Genomic DNA, 14,278 nt, shown 5'->3' on the forward strand with positions numbered 1-14,278 from the left:
GGAATGTATTACCAAAAAAATTCATAAAGAACTAATATTATCTTATCCAAAAAAGAGCTAAAGAACATGTTCACTGAGTATTTTTTGAGTTATGGTGACAGCATTTGCAGTCACATTTCTTCACTTTTGTGTTTGTAAGAGGTTTTCCTCACAAATGTTTGTGGAGTGTATGCCAAGAGTAGGAGTTAGGAATGTTTGTAGGAGGTGGGAGCTTTTCCCTCTGGGGGCTGTGCTGCACATTTTGTGTAGTAAGTGGTTAAAGAAAACCAGCTCCACTGTAGGTTTTAATGGTTCTTCAATAACATTGCCACCAGTCCACAAGTAAATACCACTGGCACTTGGCTTCACACGGGTTCCTTTATTAGCATAGTTACGTATTTTTTAAGTATCATCATATTCCTGGTCAGAAATAGCTGGTAGCTTTCCAGATTGGGAGTGGTGTTTATTTGACAAATTGCATATGAGAGTTTGTAAATTAGCTGCAGAAATTGTTTCAGCCCAGCACAGTTTTATGCTTCAGTTTCTGTGATCACTGTTAACTCAGAAAACACCTTTTTTTTTTGCATTACTGTGATGCAAATCAAGTTTTCCTGACTTTAATGTTCATAATCTTTATCCAAGCCTAATCCATGACAAACTTCCCTCCTTCCCTGACGCATTGAAATTTTTTTCTCTTCTAGATACATTTGAAATGGTTTCCGAAGATGATGACGGCAAATTGGTTTTTAAAGTAAATTACCACTACATGTCTCAGGTTAAAAACGCGAGCGACGCCAACAGCGCTGCCAGGGCCCGGCGGCTGGCGCAGGAAGCCGTGACTCTTTCAACTTCCCTGCCGCTCTCTTCTTCCTCCAGCGTGTTTGTGCGTTGTGATGAGGAGCGGCTCGACATAATGAAGGTAAGGAAGCAAACCTGGGTTTACTTCTCTCTTCAGCTGGGTGTAGAAGTGCGCAGGAATGTGCCTGAAATCTTAGGAAAAACCAGAAATATTTCACATCCGCTTTAATTGCTGTTCAGGCATTAATGTAAGTGGTAGTATTTGAGTCTGAGTCTGATTTCTCAGCAGCTTGGCAGGGGCAGGGTGAACCCATCCGCCCCAGGAGTGCTCTGTTGGCCAAGGAGTCTTCACAGAACAGGATTCATTCTTTTTCAGCTATTCCAAAGGGAAAAGTTTAGTGCTGTTGCTCCATTATGGTCCAAACATGCACGTGACCATTGAAGTTGCAGGCAGTAGGTATGGAGAAGTACACTGAGTGCCTCTGGACCTGTATTTTGAAAAAAACATTCTGTTAATAGCATCCAATAGGAAAGAGTTTTCAGTTCCTTCTGTCTTGCTTTCCATTTGTAATCTGGAGAAATGAGTGTTTGCAGAGGGCTTTGCTTACCCACAGTATCAGAATTAACAGACCGACAGCCTGTGTGTGATTTTGAGGTCTATTAATCCTGCCACACAGCAGGTGGAAATAAAATGCTGTGTACAACTTAAAAAAATCTCAACTGTGTGATAGATGCAAGGGTGGGGATGTTAAATGTTCTTTTTTTTTCTCTCTCTTTTTAACGCTGGTAGGTTCTTATTACTGGTCCTGCAGACACCCCGTACGCAAATGGTTGCTTTGAATTTGATGTGTATTTCCCACAAGACTATCCGAATTCCCCTCCACTTGTGAATCTGGAAACAACTGGAGGCCACAGCGTGAGATTTAATCCAAACCTCTACAATGATGGCAAGGTAGGTCAGCTGGGATCCTGTGTTAGATGTAAAAAAGTAGTGAAACAGATGAAAGTTTTTTTCCTTTTGTGGTTGAATTACGGATCAGCCACTCCCAATGTAGAAAAGGAAGCTCTTTGGTTAATACCAGTCTTCAGACCAAAATGAAGAAGGATTTGTGGGAATTGCCTCCTTTCTAAATAGTCTTGCAGATTTTTGTAGATCCAGCCTTTGTGAGTTGGATTGGACCAAAAAAGCAAGTACTTTTGACTAAGAAAAATGTTCTTTTCCAACATTTTCTGCTAAATGAACCAGTCAGAAATTTGTTTTGGCTACCTGAAATACCCTTTCCATAGACAAAATATGCTTCATATCAGCTGCCACTGAATGTTTGCTGAGTGCCTTGTCTCTTCTTCTCTATTTGCTTTCTATTAATGTGGACACAGAATATAATTCCTAGTGGAGACTTTATCTCCATTTTTCTTTGTCTAGTTTTAAGTCTTGGAAAATACTTGCCTTTAAGTTTCTTGTGTTCGTTTTGTCTCTTTGTTTTCCCTGTCTTGGATTGTTCCATTTCACAATAAGATTCAAGAACACCATAAACCTCCCTGAAGTTCAGATCAGTCACAAAAGTTAAGTGTTGCAGTACGTTTGGGCCACAGTTAAGGAATATTTCAAATTTCTTGATAGTCTGTGTGACAGAAACCACCTTCTACAAGGTGGTTTTTAGAATGCTGTTGTAAAAAAGTTTGTCAAAAAAATGAATGTAATGTCAACATTCTGTTCTGTCCACACAAAACAATTTTGCCATAATGTTTGTCTGTGGTATTAACAATGTCACTTTTTCAGGTGTGCTTAAGCATACTTAACACATGGCATGGGAGGCCAGAAGAGAAATGGAATCCCCAAACTTCAAGTTTTTTGCAGGTGAGCAATTTCTTCTTTCTCTTCAAATATCATTTAGGATTAATTAGTTTTCTCTTGGTCCTAATGATTCCTTTTCTAGAACATTTAAACCAAACTAATCTTCTTCAAATAAGCATAAATAAGACAAAAGTCCAGAAAACATGCTTGAAACTCCAGGAAAGGAACACTGCTGAGAAAACAGGTTCTTCAAAATGCTCTTTCTAATGAGTATTTCTGTTGGTCTGGTCTTGAAGAGCAGTTGTTCATGTGTGCAGCTTATTCCTGTACCAGCTCTGCTCAGATGATTTCAAATAGTTTATTTTATTTTCAAAAAGAAAAAAAAAAAGGACCAGGAGATGACATCATCTCATAGATTTATATCACAAGTTTTTTATGGTGAAGACAAAAGAGGTTCCACACTGAGAGATGAGTAAGTGAAGTACACTAATGCAGACTGTAGCCTTCCTCCTGCTAAGCATGCAGGTGAGCTGAGTAGAGGAATAAAGATGAAGGGAATGGAAGTGCAGCTATGGTGTGTTCAATAACAATTAGTGTTACATTAGAGCAGAATTTATTAGGGCATGCAGTGCTTATAATTTTCAGCTTTATTTCGCAGACATGCCCTGACTCACAAGCAAAGACATTAAGTAAAAGTAAAGCCTGCAATGGCTTCTTTCCTATGGCAGTTACTGAATTTATTCCGAGTTTGGAGTAATTATTATGTAGCACAAGGTACAATTTCTGTTCCAAATCCTAGAAGACTGCACAGCTTCAGCATAATATAATTACTGCCTTCAGCAGAACAGATTTCAGCTTGTTCAGGATTTGGCCTTGGGGAGCAGATTTATCAGTCTCCTGATTTATCAGTTCAAGAATGGTCTATTCCAGTGTGTGGAAGTCAGGCAAGTGAGGCAGAGGGCCAGCATGGGTAAACAAGAACACTTGCCTAAGCTCAGCTGTAAAAAGAAGCAAGAAAAGGTGGAAAGAGGGGGTAGCTACTTGTGTGAGATAAAAGGATATTGACCAAACATTCAGGAGAGAAATTAGGGAAACTAAAAATCAGATGGCACTGAAAATGATGAGGGTTATAAAGACGAACACAAAGAGCTTTTCATAAGTATGCTGGCAGCAAAAGAACACGTTTTCCTTAGGCTTTGCAGCTGTTCAGTGAGGAAGGAAACCTATTGGCCAGGGCATGAAAAAGGCAGAGGTCATCTCTACCTCCGTCGTAGGGGTAAGACTTGCTTTTCCTTGTCCCTGAACCCTAATTAGGGAGGTTTGTGAGAATGTGGAATTAGCCACAGTAGAGGGAATAGTACTGAAGCTGCTTGTACCCAACATCAACAGCTGCTTGCTGTTGATGGAATCAGACTCCATTAATCCTAAGGAGCCGAGGGCACCAGCTGGTATCACTGCAAAGCCATTAGCTCTCATCTTTGAAAGGCTGAACAATCAAGGGAACTTCCGGCAAATCTCCCACTCCACTTCTAGATCAGCAAGAGACGGGATCACGCTGGAATGGGTATCCAGCACTTCCTTAATGAGTACAAGTCTCCCAAGATTCAAATTCTTAATTAAGAGATGAACTGCAATTTTGGACTTCAAGTGTAAAATCGGTGCAGAAAGGTACAAGTATTTAGGAAGTCTTATTTTCACTAAAAGCCTTTTTCTTACATTAAAATGTTAGATTTGATGGTTAGAAATCGCACGCAGCATAGAAATTTATAATTTAAAACTTTCAGTGTTTCATTTTGAGAATAGTAAGAAAACGGTTGGGAAAAGTCCAATCCCTACCATATTGGGAGAAAAACACTTTACAACTATTAAATAGAAAACAGCTGTAAGACTAAATAAATTGCTTGGAAAGAATTAAGCACTACATGTTTTTTCTGGTTCAGAGATTGAACTATTGTCAGACCACCCAAAATACTTCAGAAAGTAATTTATATTACCCAGCGAAACTGGAAGATGAGTATAGAGTTTCACATTCATTACAATTATAATTCAGAGTATCGACTGCTTATTCAGGCCCAGAAAGTAAAATGCTGCAGTCTCAAATTTCTCTACCACAGCTACTTAAAAAAATATAAATATCTAAAATACATAATTTTTAAAAGCAAAGGCCTCTTTTTCCAGAGACATGTAAAAGCCATAGAGATCACCTTTCATACCTAAAGCCTTGGCACTGAAGTCACTCTACCATGACTTAGCAACATCTATATTAATATTCTGCCTTTTTTGGTATCTATGTGGCCATTTGTGTCATGAAAGCTGATTTGTGAGCCACATTCTGTATGTTTTAATGCATTTACCTACGTTTTAAGGTTTAACACTAAATAACTATGGCTGCTTCTAGTTGAGTGCAGGGCAGGGTATAGGAGACTGTGATGATGGTGCACATGGCACCAGCAGCTACCTGGAGCACCTGCCTGACAAAAAGAAAAACCTAGTTAATTTTCCTGCTCAGCCCAGCAAGGGAGGCTGGTTCAGATCTCCCACTGCACATGGCAAATCCATCAGGGTAAAGACATGGCTGCCCTAGCCTGCCCATCTGTGCCGTAATGAAAGTACAGCCACTACACAAGGGCCAAGTGCCACAGCACCTAAAGGAGTGAGGGTGTGTTTCCTGCGAGGTGCTGGTGGGACTGAGGGTGACCTGTGTCGTTCAGCTGGCTCTTGGACTGCTGCTTTGATAGGAGTTACTAGTCTGGCATTGTGGCTGTGGAGTGAGGAACCATCACAGAGAAGATGGGAAGATGGAACACTTCCGTGCTGGCTTTGCTACAGAAGAAACTCCAGGAGAATACCACACTTGAGCACAGAGCACAGCTGTGGATGCCAGGGCACTGCCTGCAAAAGAGTCAGAGTTTGGATTTCTGATGATATGTCATCTGTCTGATGTGAGCTGTACATTCTGCATCCACCAAGAAAAAGGAGGACTCTTGTCTTCCATATTCAAATTCACAAATTAGGGGATGTTTTAAAGCTCTAAGTTGTACCTAGACTGGGAGGAGAGTCAGTTCCAGAAACAGCTGCCCTGGCATGTGGATATCTGCACCTCAAGTATGCCCAGTGTTGGAAATGCCATTCCTAGGTCTGTAATATATCATCAGCTTTTCACTAAATGAGGAAATATAAGTGTTAAAATCCTCTTAGTTGAATTCTTTACAGTTCTGGAAGTTTGTGTGACAGAACTGTAATGCCTAAAATTGTTGCTGGTGGATTTGGTCCTAAGTACGCAAGAAAAACTTGCCCTTCATTTAGTAAAAAAACCTAAATGGACAGGGATAAACTTTTTAATACTGGAAAAACTAGCAAGCCTTCAAATCATGAATATGCAGTACATCTACATTTGGATACCTAAGAGCCTTATGTATCTTTTTAATTCTTTGGGTTTTATTAGGAATGGCTGAGTATATTGTTAAATACCTTGAATTTATGTAAGCATCTATTCACACATGTGCTGGATAGTAAAATAGAAAGGAGGAAATTTGTTATTTCCTAATTACTGAATAGTTGGTGCTTTGTTCATATAGTATTGAAAACATTTTTTCCTTTATCTTAAGAATACTGAGATTTGTTTTATTGGCTTATGACACAGTATTGTTTGCAAAATGTAAAACTAAAGGTCTAAGAACATTCATTTGAAAGAAAAAATGGGAGACAGTGTAGATCATGTAGCATTTTACCTCCTTTGGTTTTTTTCCATCTAGTTCAGAATTAGAAGAATTAGTAAGCTCAGACATAGGGAGAAAATCAAGATTGAAAACTTGACAAATATACTTTCTTTCACAAAGGGGCACGATCAAACATCTCTTCCTTTAAATACTTTTACTTATATCTGTATGTTTGTTTTGTAGCGTTTTAAATTACATTTGTCATTTTCTCAGTGTTGGAGCTAAATACACAGCCATAGGATTTGATGGATTTTGTGTGTAGTGACAATTTAGTTTGAAAGCATGGATGTTCCCTGGTTGCACGTTGCCTGGATCGCAGATGGAAGTACTTTGCCACAGAAATTCTTTTGATTGTAAGGTGTGCAGAACTTTGTATATTTGGCAGCATAGTTTTAATATTTGGTTTCTTCTCTTAACAGGTGTTAGTGTCTGTCCAGTCCCTAATACTGGTGGCAGAACCATACTTCAACGAACCAGGTTACGAACGATCACGAGGTACTCCGAGTGGTACCCAGAGCTCCAGGGAATATGATGGAAATATCCGACAGGCAACAGTCAAGTGGGCAATGCTTGAACAAATGAGAAATCCATCACCATGTTTTAAGGAGGTAGTTTTTGTGAAAGGCAGTATTTCTCTTTTTTGAGCATTAAGAATAATGCAAATATTTGGTAAGATCATGCATGAGATGTCCGTTTTAACCTATGGCAACTGACTCAAGAGACTGACGTGAACAAGGATGCACCAAACTTCACAGATTCTTTTCTGGGAAAGGGAATGCAGGCAGAGTGGGACTGACCTGAACAGGATCTTGGTGCACAGTTGGATAAAACATGGTTCAATCAGCTCACTCTTACTACTGAGCAGGACCTTTTACATGGCCTATAACACCTGTTGGACAGCCCTACAAAGGGGCACTCCATACTCTACATAAGTAACAGGCCTTATTTTCCCAAAGATCATGAATTTGAAGCAAATACTAAGAAACACTTTGGATACACCAAGATAATGCAAATTGGAAAAATAACTTAAAAGAAATTCCACAAAGCATCTGCACTAGAAATCTGTGCCTTTGAAGACAACTGTCTTGATGCTGTTAAAAGCAATGCTAACCTTCATGCATTCATGCAGTCTTGAAAAAAAATTATTATAATAAATCAAATTGCTTAATTGGTTTACATTCCTGAAAATAGACTAAAGCTCACCTGTAGCATCTTAAAAGAATTTAGTTCTTAGGGACTTCTCAGTGTCTGTAGTCTAATTCCTTTCCCAAAGCAGATGAATTAGATGTCAGGGGCTTAAACATATACAGCAAAGAGTTCAAGGAAAAAAAGAGCTAAACAAACACTTAAGAGAATCTGTATGAATATTAATACAAAATGTTTGGTCAAACATGAATCATCTCACAGTATTACCAACAAATATTTCCAGAAAAACACATTTTGCTCTGAACTACTACAACTGTTACTTGTGTTAAAGCATGGAACCATCTGGTAGTATCACCTATGCTTTAAATTGTCGACATAATAAAATGTTGGAAAAGCCTAATTATTTTAGGATTATGCACATTTCTGGGTGTGGCATCTGAGATGCTGATCTCCCATCCCTTCCTTGATATTATAAAAAACATCCTTTGGAATGCAAAACCTTTTTTCATTAAAATTACTGTGTCTTGTGGAATAAGAAAAAATATTTTTATCCACATGCAGGTAAAAAAGGATGTGCAGTGTATGTAGGGATGTTGAATCAATGAAATAAAACCTAGTGGTCATTCAGAATTGCCTCTTAAATGTTCTACTCAATAAGCAGAAGACCATGCATGATAAAGATAATATCCAGACACATAATCCAATAACTTCTGCTAATAGGTCTTTTTCTTCTAGCTAATGTAATTGTTTCACTTTGGCAAAAAGCATTCTCAAATCACAGTAAGATTAAATTAATTGAATATATAAGAAAGCAGTGTGCTCCCTGACAATAATGCTCCACATTTCTTCTCACATGAACAGAAGTGAAGGATATGCAGTCTTACACCATTTGGTGACTGAATCCCAGTTATTGTTGCTGCACTTTTCTTTAAGAGTCTCAGTAATCATGTGCTTATTCTGCAGTGCAGCTCTCACGCTGCTGGTATGAAAAGGCAGCTTTGGAACAATGCTAGAGCCCATCTGTGGCCCCATCCAAATGGAAATGCATCTCTCGGATTATCTGAGCACTTTTTTGGGAGATTCCCTTTTTGTTCAGACCTCTGGGGGTTTTGTACTCTTATCTTAGAAACCTTAACAGTGATGATCAATTCAGTAACACAAATGCAAACTCATGCTGAAGACTGAGGTCTAAGAATGTAGATCCTGAGATCTGTTGTCTTCAAAATTCTGACTCTTGTCTTCAGTATCTTAAATGATGGGTAGGCTCAGGAGATCTGAACTGCCAGTCTTTGGGAGTTTTTCCAAGCTCCATTATGGATTTAAGGAATGTATCCAGAACTGAAGTCAATTACACTTTCAATAGGCAGTTTCTCTTTAGACAGATAGCTATTTTCTCTAACCTCCAGAGGGAAGAATTATTTTTTCCATTATGTTGCAATATGGCCAAGAACTCTCAGTGCTCAATAAAATTTCTTTGGTTTTATTGTTGCCTTCACCGTTCAGTTTCAGAAAAGTGTTTAAGACAAAGCCAACACCAAGTAGACTTTCACAACTTTGTATGGGTGTTGGTTGGGTTTTTTAAACTCAAATATGTACTTCAATAAGAAAATTACTCTTCAGTCAAATACTGGCTCCCATCCAAACTGGGCAGCTCAACTACCATGGCCTGAGAATTCCAGTGTCCCCAAACGTGCTACCTCTGCCTAGAGCAAAGTGGGTGCATCTCTTTGGAAGCAGCTGCTGTGATCCTTCTTTCTGCAGAAGCGTGTAATGTTCCTGTGCTCATACTGGCAGCAGTGTTTCTGCTCATCTGCTTTCTGTTCGGGCAGCCCGTGGTCAGTGACAGGGAGGACGTGGTGCTTCTGCTTGCCATGTGCTTCTCTAGCAAAACAGGGCAGGGAAAGAAACAATGAAAGCCTCAGCACAGTCTGTGTGTAGCTCTGCTCCTGTGCAAACTTTGTGCCTGCGTAGAACATCCAGCTTTGAACTGCAGAATGTGAGCAGCACTCTGCTCTCCCTTCTGCTTTTGCTCGGTGTGTTTCTGGCACTGGGTTATCCTGCACTCAGGTAACACAAGTGACTGCTGAAATGGCAGGCTGCACACAAACAGTGGATTCCTACATACTGAGATATCCAGACCAACAAACTCCCCAGGACAGCATCAGCTGAATTCAGAACAGGTTCCTCAGGGCTTTTTCCAGTTGGATTTTGGAAATCTCTGAGGACAGAAATTCCAGTTTTATCTCCAGTCTGGTTCAATTCTAAATTAACTGATTTTTTTTCCCTTATACTCAGACACACAAAGGTCTTGCAAATTTGGTATTGTTAAAATATATGGTTCTTACATCCATGTTTACATTGGGAATGTTTTCTCGCAGGTCATCCACAAACACTTCTACTTGAAAAGAGTGGAGATCATGGCTCAGTGTGAGGAGTGGATAGCAGACATACAGCAGTACAGCAGTGACAAACGGGTAGGCAGGACTATGTCCCATCATGCAGCAGCTCTGAAGGTGAGATGTTTATAACAAATCTAAGTTTCCCAGTTGTCAAGAGATGCAATGTGTGTGCATTCCACTTTGTCAGTATTTTTACTACTTCCTCTAGCACCTGTCCTGCCTATTTTTTCCATGAATATTTTTATAGGATAGTGACCCTGAGATGAGTTCAGTTGGTTGGAGCATGGTGCTGGTATAACACCAAAGTTGTGGGTTTGATCCCCTATGGGCCATTCACTTCAGAGTTGGACTTGATCCTTGGGGGTCCCTTCCAACTCAGAATATTCTGTGATAATAGTTTTTTCTGGTCACTCTGAGGGTGCGTGGGGGTTAATGATATAGTTGTATTATAACCAATTCCTTGACAGAAAACAAGCTTTTAGAGTAGACAAACAGTTTAAATCATAATAAATATATTTTATTTATATTTTTTAAATATATATATATAAATAAATAATAAACTGATTGGTCAGCTACAATCAGTTTTATCCTGTGTTAACTTGAATTGTTCTAACCATTATAAATATCTTCTGCCCAGCTATTACCATTTGTGTATTTTGTGACCACATAGACAACAGGGCTATATTGTTTTTCATATTTGAGGGTTTATTTCCCCTCAGGTGCAAACCCCAAATTTAGACAAGCTTCTTTTTTCTATTGCCAGATTTCCATTCTTTCAGTGTGACTGGTCTCCAAAATTATGGAGTTACTATGATCAGTATACAAATCTCTGCATATCTGTCTCTGTGACAGGTCTCATAATGAATTATTTATAAATTTGATTTGACTGTATGACCTACCAAGTCCAAGCTGGTTTCTGCTGTGACCCCCAAACACAGATATGGCTCAACTGCAAGACAATAGAGTAGCATTTATAGTGATGCACTTGTTGGCTGCAGTTCTGTCAACCACCTTTAATTTGTCCCTAGCAGATCTTGCTAATTATTCTGTCACTAAAACGAAAGTACTAAAACGAAGTTAAAAATAGGGTAGAAGTTGATCCAGACATTGAAATAGTACATTTAAACCGTTTTTTACCTACTCCTCTTTTTGCTTTATAGTGTCTAATCTTGTGAAAAGTATTATTTTTACTGGCCTTTCACACTGACTTTTTTTTGTATATCCAGCGTCACACAGCTCAGCTGCGGGAAGAACTTCTAAAACTTCCCTGTCCTGAAGGATTGGATCCAGACACTGATGACTCCCCAGAAAAATGCGGTGCCACAACAAGCTCAGAAGAGACCATGTTGCACGACCAGGTTAAACCCAGCAGCAGTAAAGATGTCCCCACTGATTTCAAGTCATGAGTTGCAGTGACATGGACTTTGTAGACACAACGGCTTTGAAGCACAAGCCAAATATGTCAATATTTGTATGTAAGAAGTTAATTATGTAATAGGTAATGAAATTGAAACTATACTATGCCCTTAAGGATATACAGTTTAATTAAAAATGATCTTTTATTTACCTGTACAAGAGTGTAAACTTTTTTGTGCTTTTATTTTTCAATTGTGAGAACCACTGATTGGTATGTTTAAAAAGTTATGTATACAAAAAATGGATAAATCACTGATATATAAGGGAAACTACCTTAGGAAAGAATGTTTACTGAATGTTTATTATTTTTTTTTTACTTGTAGAGTGAGGGCGGTTGTAACAAAGAATATATATTGGTCATTCTTACAGCTACTATTTAAAGTCAGAAAATTTTCACTGAATTTGATAGATTTTGCGTTTGGCCATATATTCATGCTCATATTTGATTCTAAAGAAAACCTCCTGTATACTTCAATAAACGTTAAATGGACATGATCCCTCTTTTATGATTTACTGGTACATTTTTTAAATAAACTGCCATAAAATACGTTCTAGCTGAAGACTTGCACTTGTGTGACTGAATTCATTACAGTCAACATACTTAATTTTATGCTTACTAAATCTAAATGCAGATTAAATAAATGCACATGGTTTTACCTCATGCCAAATTTGGACTTCTGAATTAGTTGGGTCTTTTGGCTATTTTATGCAAACTAACAGTATTCTAAATTTCTTAAGGGCTATTCTGGAACAAAGTCTTTACTGTATTGAAATGTCTGATTTTTACATACTCAGCTTAGTCTTACTGACACGCCACACAGGACTCTGATGTCCTGTAGTTCTTACTGTGTAGACTTATTTCCGGTTTTATACTTGCAGTCACAGATCCCTAACTAAAAGCGTAAGGAGTTTGCTTGATTTAATAATCAAGTTTCATTTTTAACATAACATGCATTGATATCATTGTTATTAATTTTTGAGCAGTCCTTGAAGGACTAAAAAGTTAATACTGGTATTTCCTCAGACTAATGATCTGTTGTATGATAAATACTATAAATCAGGCAAAACCGAGAGTTTTTTGTTTTCTATCTGTTCTTTGTTTATAAGTATCACGCTGGAATTTTTTCACTTTTTGTTTTACAATGTATTATTTCTAATCATTAAAAATGGCACCAACTGAGCTTGTGTTCTTATGCTCATGGTTAACAGTTAGTTCTGATAGTCCTGACCAAAGAACAGTTTTTGTATTCTACTGATGTGTCGTGTTAATCCAGGGCCTGTTCTGATTGTACATACCTCTCAAAATACCAGCTTGGCTACATCTGTGGAACTTCAGGGGTCCTTCGTCAAAGAGCAAAACAAGCAGCCCTGTGCCAGAATTGCTGGTAAATACATGAAACAAAGAGCTTATGCCGCATAGTCCAAGTGTTACAACATTATCAGTGTTAAAACAGCCCTGCATTTTTCCAGATAGTTATTTACTTACATTCTATTACTGTACAAAAGGACTGTGATACTCCTGTTAAGGCTCCAAAAGCAAAATTACCCACTGACTTCCAATTATATTTGTTAGGAGTTTCCATTAGAGCTCTTCATTTACTGCTTCACCTGCCTGTCTACATTAGCAGTCTTTTTATAAAATCTTGATACTTGTACCAAAACCAATGTATTGAACCTGAAGATGCTCTTTAAACATGAAGACTTTTTTCTTTACCATTAAAACACAAGACTGAAACAAAAAGTACCCATCTTAATTTGACATGAGGAAGGTGGTTAACATGACTGTACCCTTATCTCCGGTGTGTATTTATGGTTTCATAGCAATGCTAATGTGAAGTCACTGCTGCTTAATTAAGCAGATGTAAACAGCTGCATGGGATATTAAACTCTAATTTGCATCTACATACCAATTATCCTTTTTTTGCTCTAACATGAGCTAGAATGGTATTGTACCAAATTAATGCAGAGATTCAATCCTTAATGAATTGCAACTGTGTTACAGCCTAGTAAGTAAATTGTGAACTTTGCAACAGATACAAAATACACATTTTTAGTTTTTTAAATACACAAGGTAGCTATGCTACTTGGCAGTAACATCACAGTAAATCCTATGAGGTGGAAGGCTCATCTCTTACCATTTCATCAAAGTAAACAGAAACCTGTACAGATAGATCACAGTTTCCAACCATCCATTCAGGTCCTGTGTTTTTTGATTTTGTAGAATATGTTTTAAAATGCAACAGAAGTTATTTTCAAGACTGCAAAGGGCCACAAGCTGCTAGTTAGATCACTATGGAATTTTATTCCATGGGTTTTTGGTGCTGCCTTTGGCCTAGGATTGACTGTTGACACTACAGTTCTGTAGCATAGTGTAGCATGTTCCCAGCCTTTGGAATTGCTGCAGCTACTCTGCCAGAGGAAGAGTAAGATACCACAGAGTTAGGCAGGAGTGTTTTGTGGTGCTTCGCAAACAACAATGCCAAGTTTTTCTGACTGTTCAACCACAGTGGCTACAGAAGAGGAAACAGCTGGGCAATCCATGAGACTTGTGCTCCATGAGAGCAAAGCCCTTGTTGCACTGACTGCTGCACACATCGACTGCTCTGTTCTGCAGCTGTAGCCACAGAACTCTCCATATACAGACAGTAATTATGGTACCTCTGCAGGATTTGATGGTTTCCTCTGGAATTTCCTCTGGGTAAAAGATGTGCATAAATGTATGGATTAATGCTCCTCTGTAATTCTGCCACTCCTATACAGGAAGAAACAAATATGACAATCTAGAAAAAAGGAAAAATAACAAAACTAAATTTGAAACATAAAAGCTGTAAACAACTTCCAAGTTTCACTCCAGTAATTACATGTTAAATGTTTAGGTAAAAGCAGAATAACATATGTGTGAGTATAGATCGACTGGATCTGCAGTGACCTGTGTGGCATTGTTGGTTGGGCTTTGTAAATGTTTTCCTTCTGTAAATCTTTTCCATAAACTCAAGGTAGATACTGTGCACCTCTGCCAGCCAGGT

General features: G+C 38.4%; 1 protein-coding gene across 7 annotated transcripts in view; it reads left to right on the forward strand.

The window, feature by feature from the left end:
• BIRC6 (baculoviral IAP repeat containing 6) overlaps window positions 1-12,432 on the forward strand; it is a 170,482-nt gene extending 158,050 nt beyond the window's left edge. For all 7 annotated transcript variants that reach the window (XM_030268488.4, XM_030268493.4, XM_072927206.1 and 4 more), the window contains 6 exons: window positions 681-898; window positions 1,568-1,729; window positions 2,558-2,635; window positions 6,711-6,899; window positions 9,816-9,950; window positions 11,063-12,432. In XM_030268488.4, the coding sequence (XP_030124348.4) occupies window positions 681-898; window positions 1,568-1,729; window positions 2,558-2,635; window positions 6,711-6,899; window positions 9,816-9,950; window positions 11,063-11,242 (962 nt within the window). In that variant the 3' untranslated portion in view covers window positions 11,243-12,432. The remainder of the gene's footprint in view (window positions 1-680; window positions 899-1,567; window positions 1,730-2,557; window positions 2,636-6,710; window positions 6,900-9,815; window positions 9,951-11,062) is intronic.
• The last annotated feature ends 1,846 nt before the right edge of the window (window positions 12,433-14,278 follow it).

The sequence above is a fragment of the Taeniopygia guttata genome, chromosome 3 (genome assembly GCF_048771995.1).
Source record: "Taeniopygia guttata chromosome 3, bTaeGut7.mat, whole genome shotgun sequence".
NCBI lineage: Eukaryota > Metazoa > Chordata > Aves > Passeriformes > Estrildidae > Taeniopygia > Taeniopygia guttata.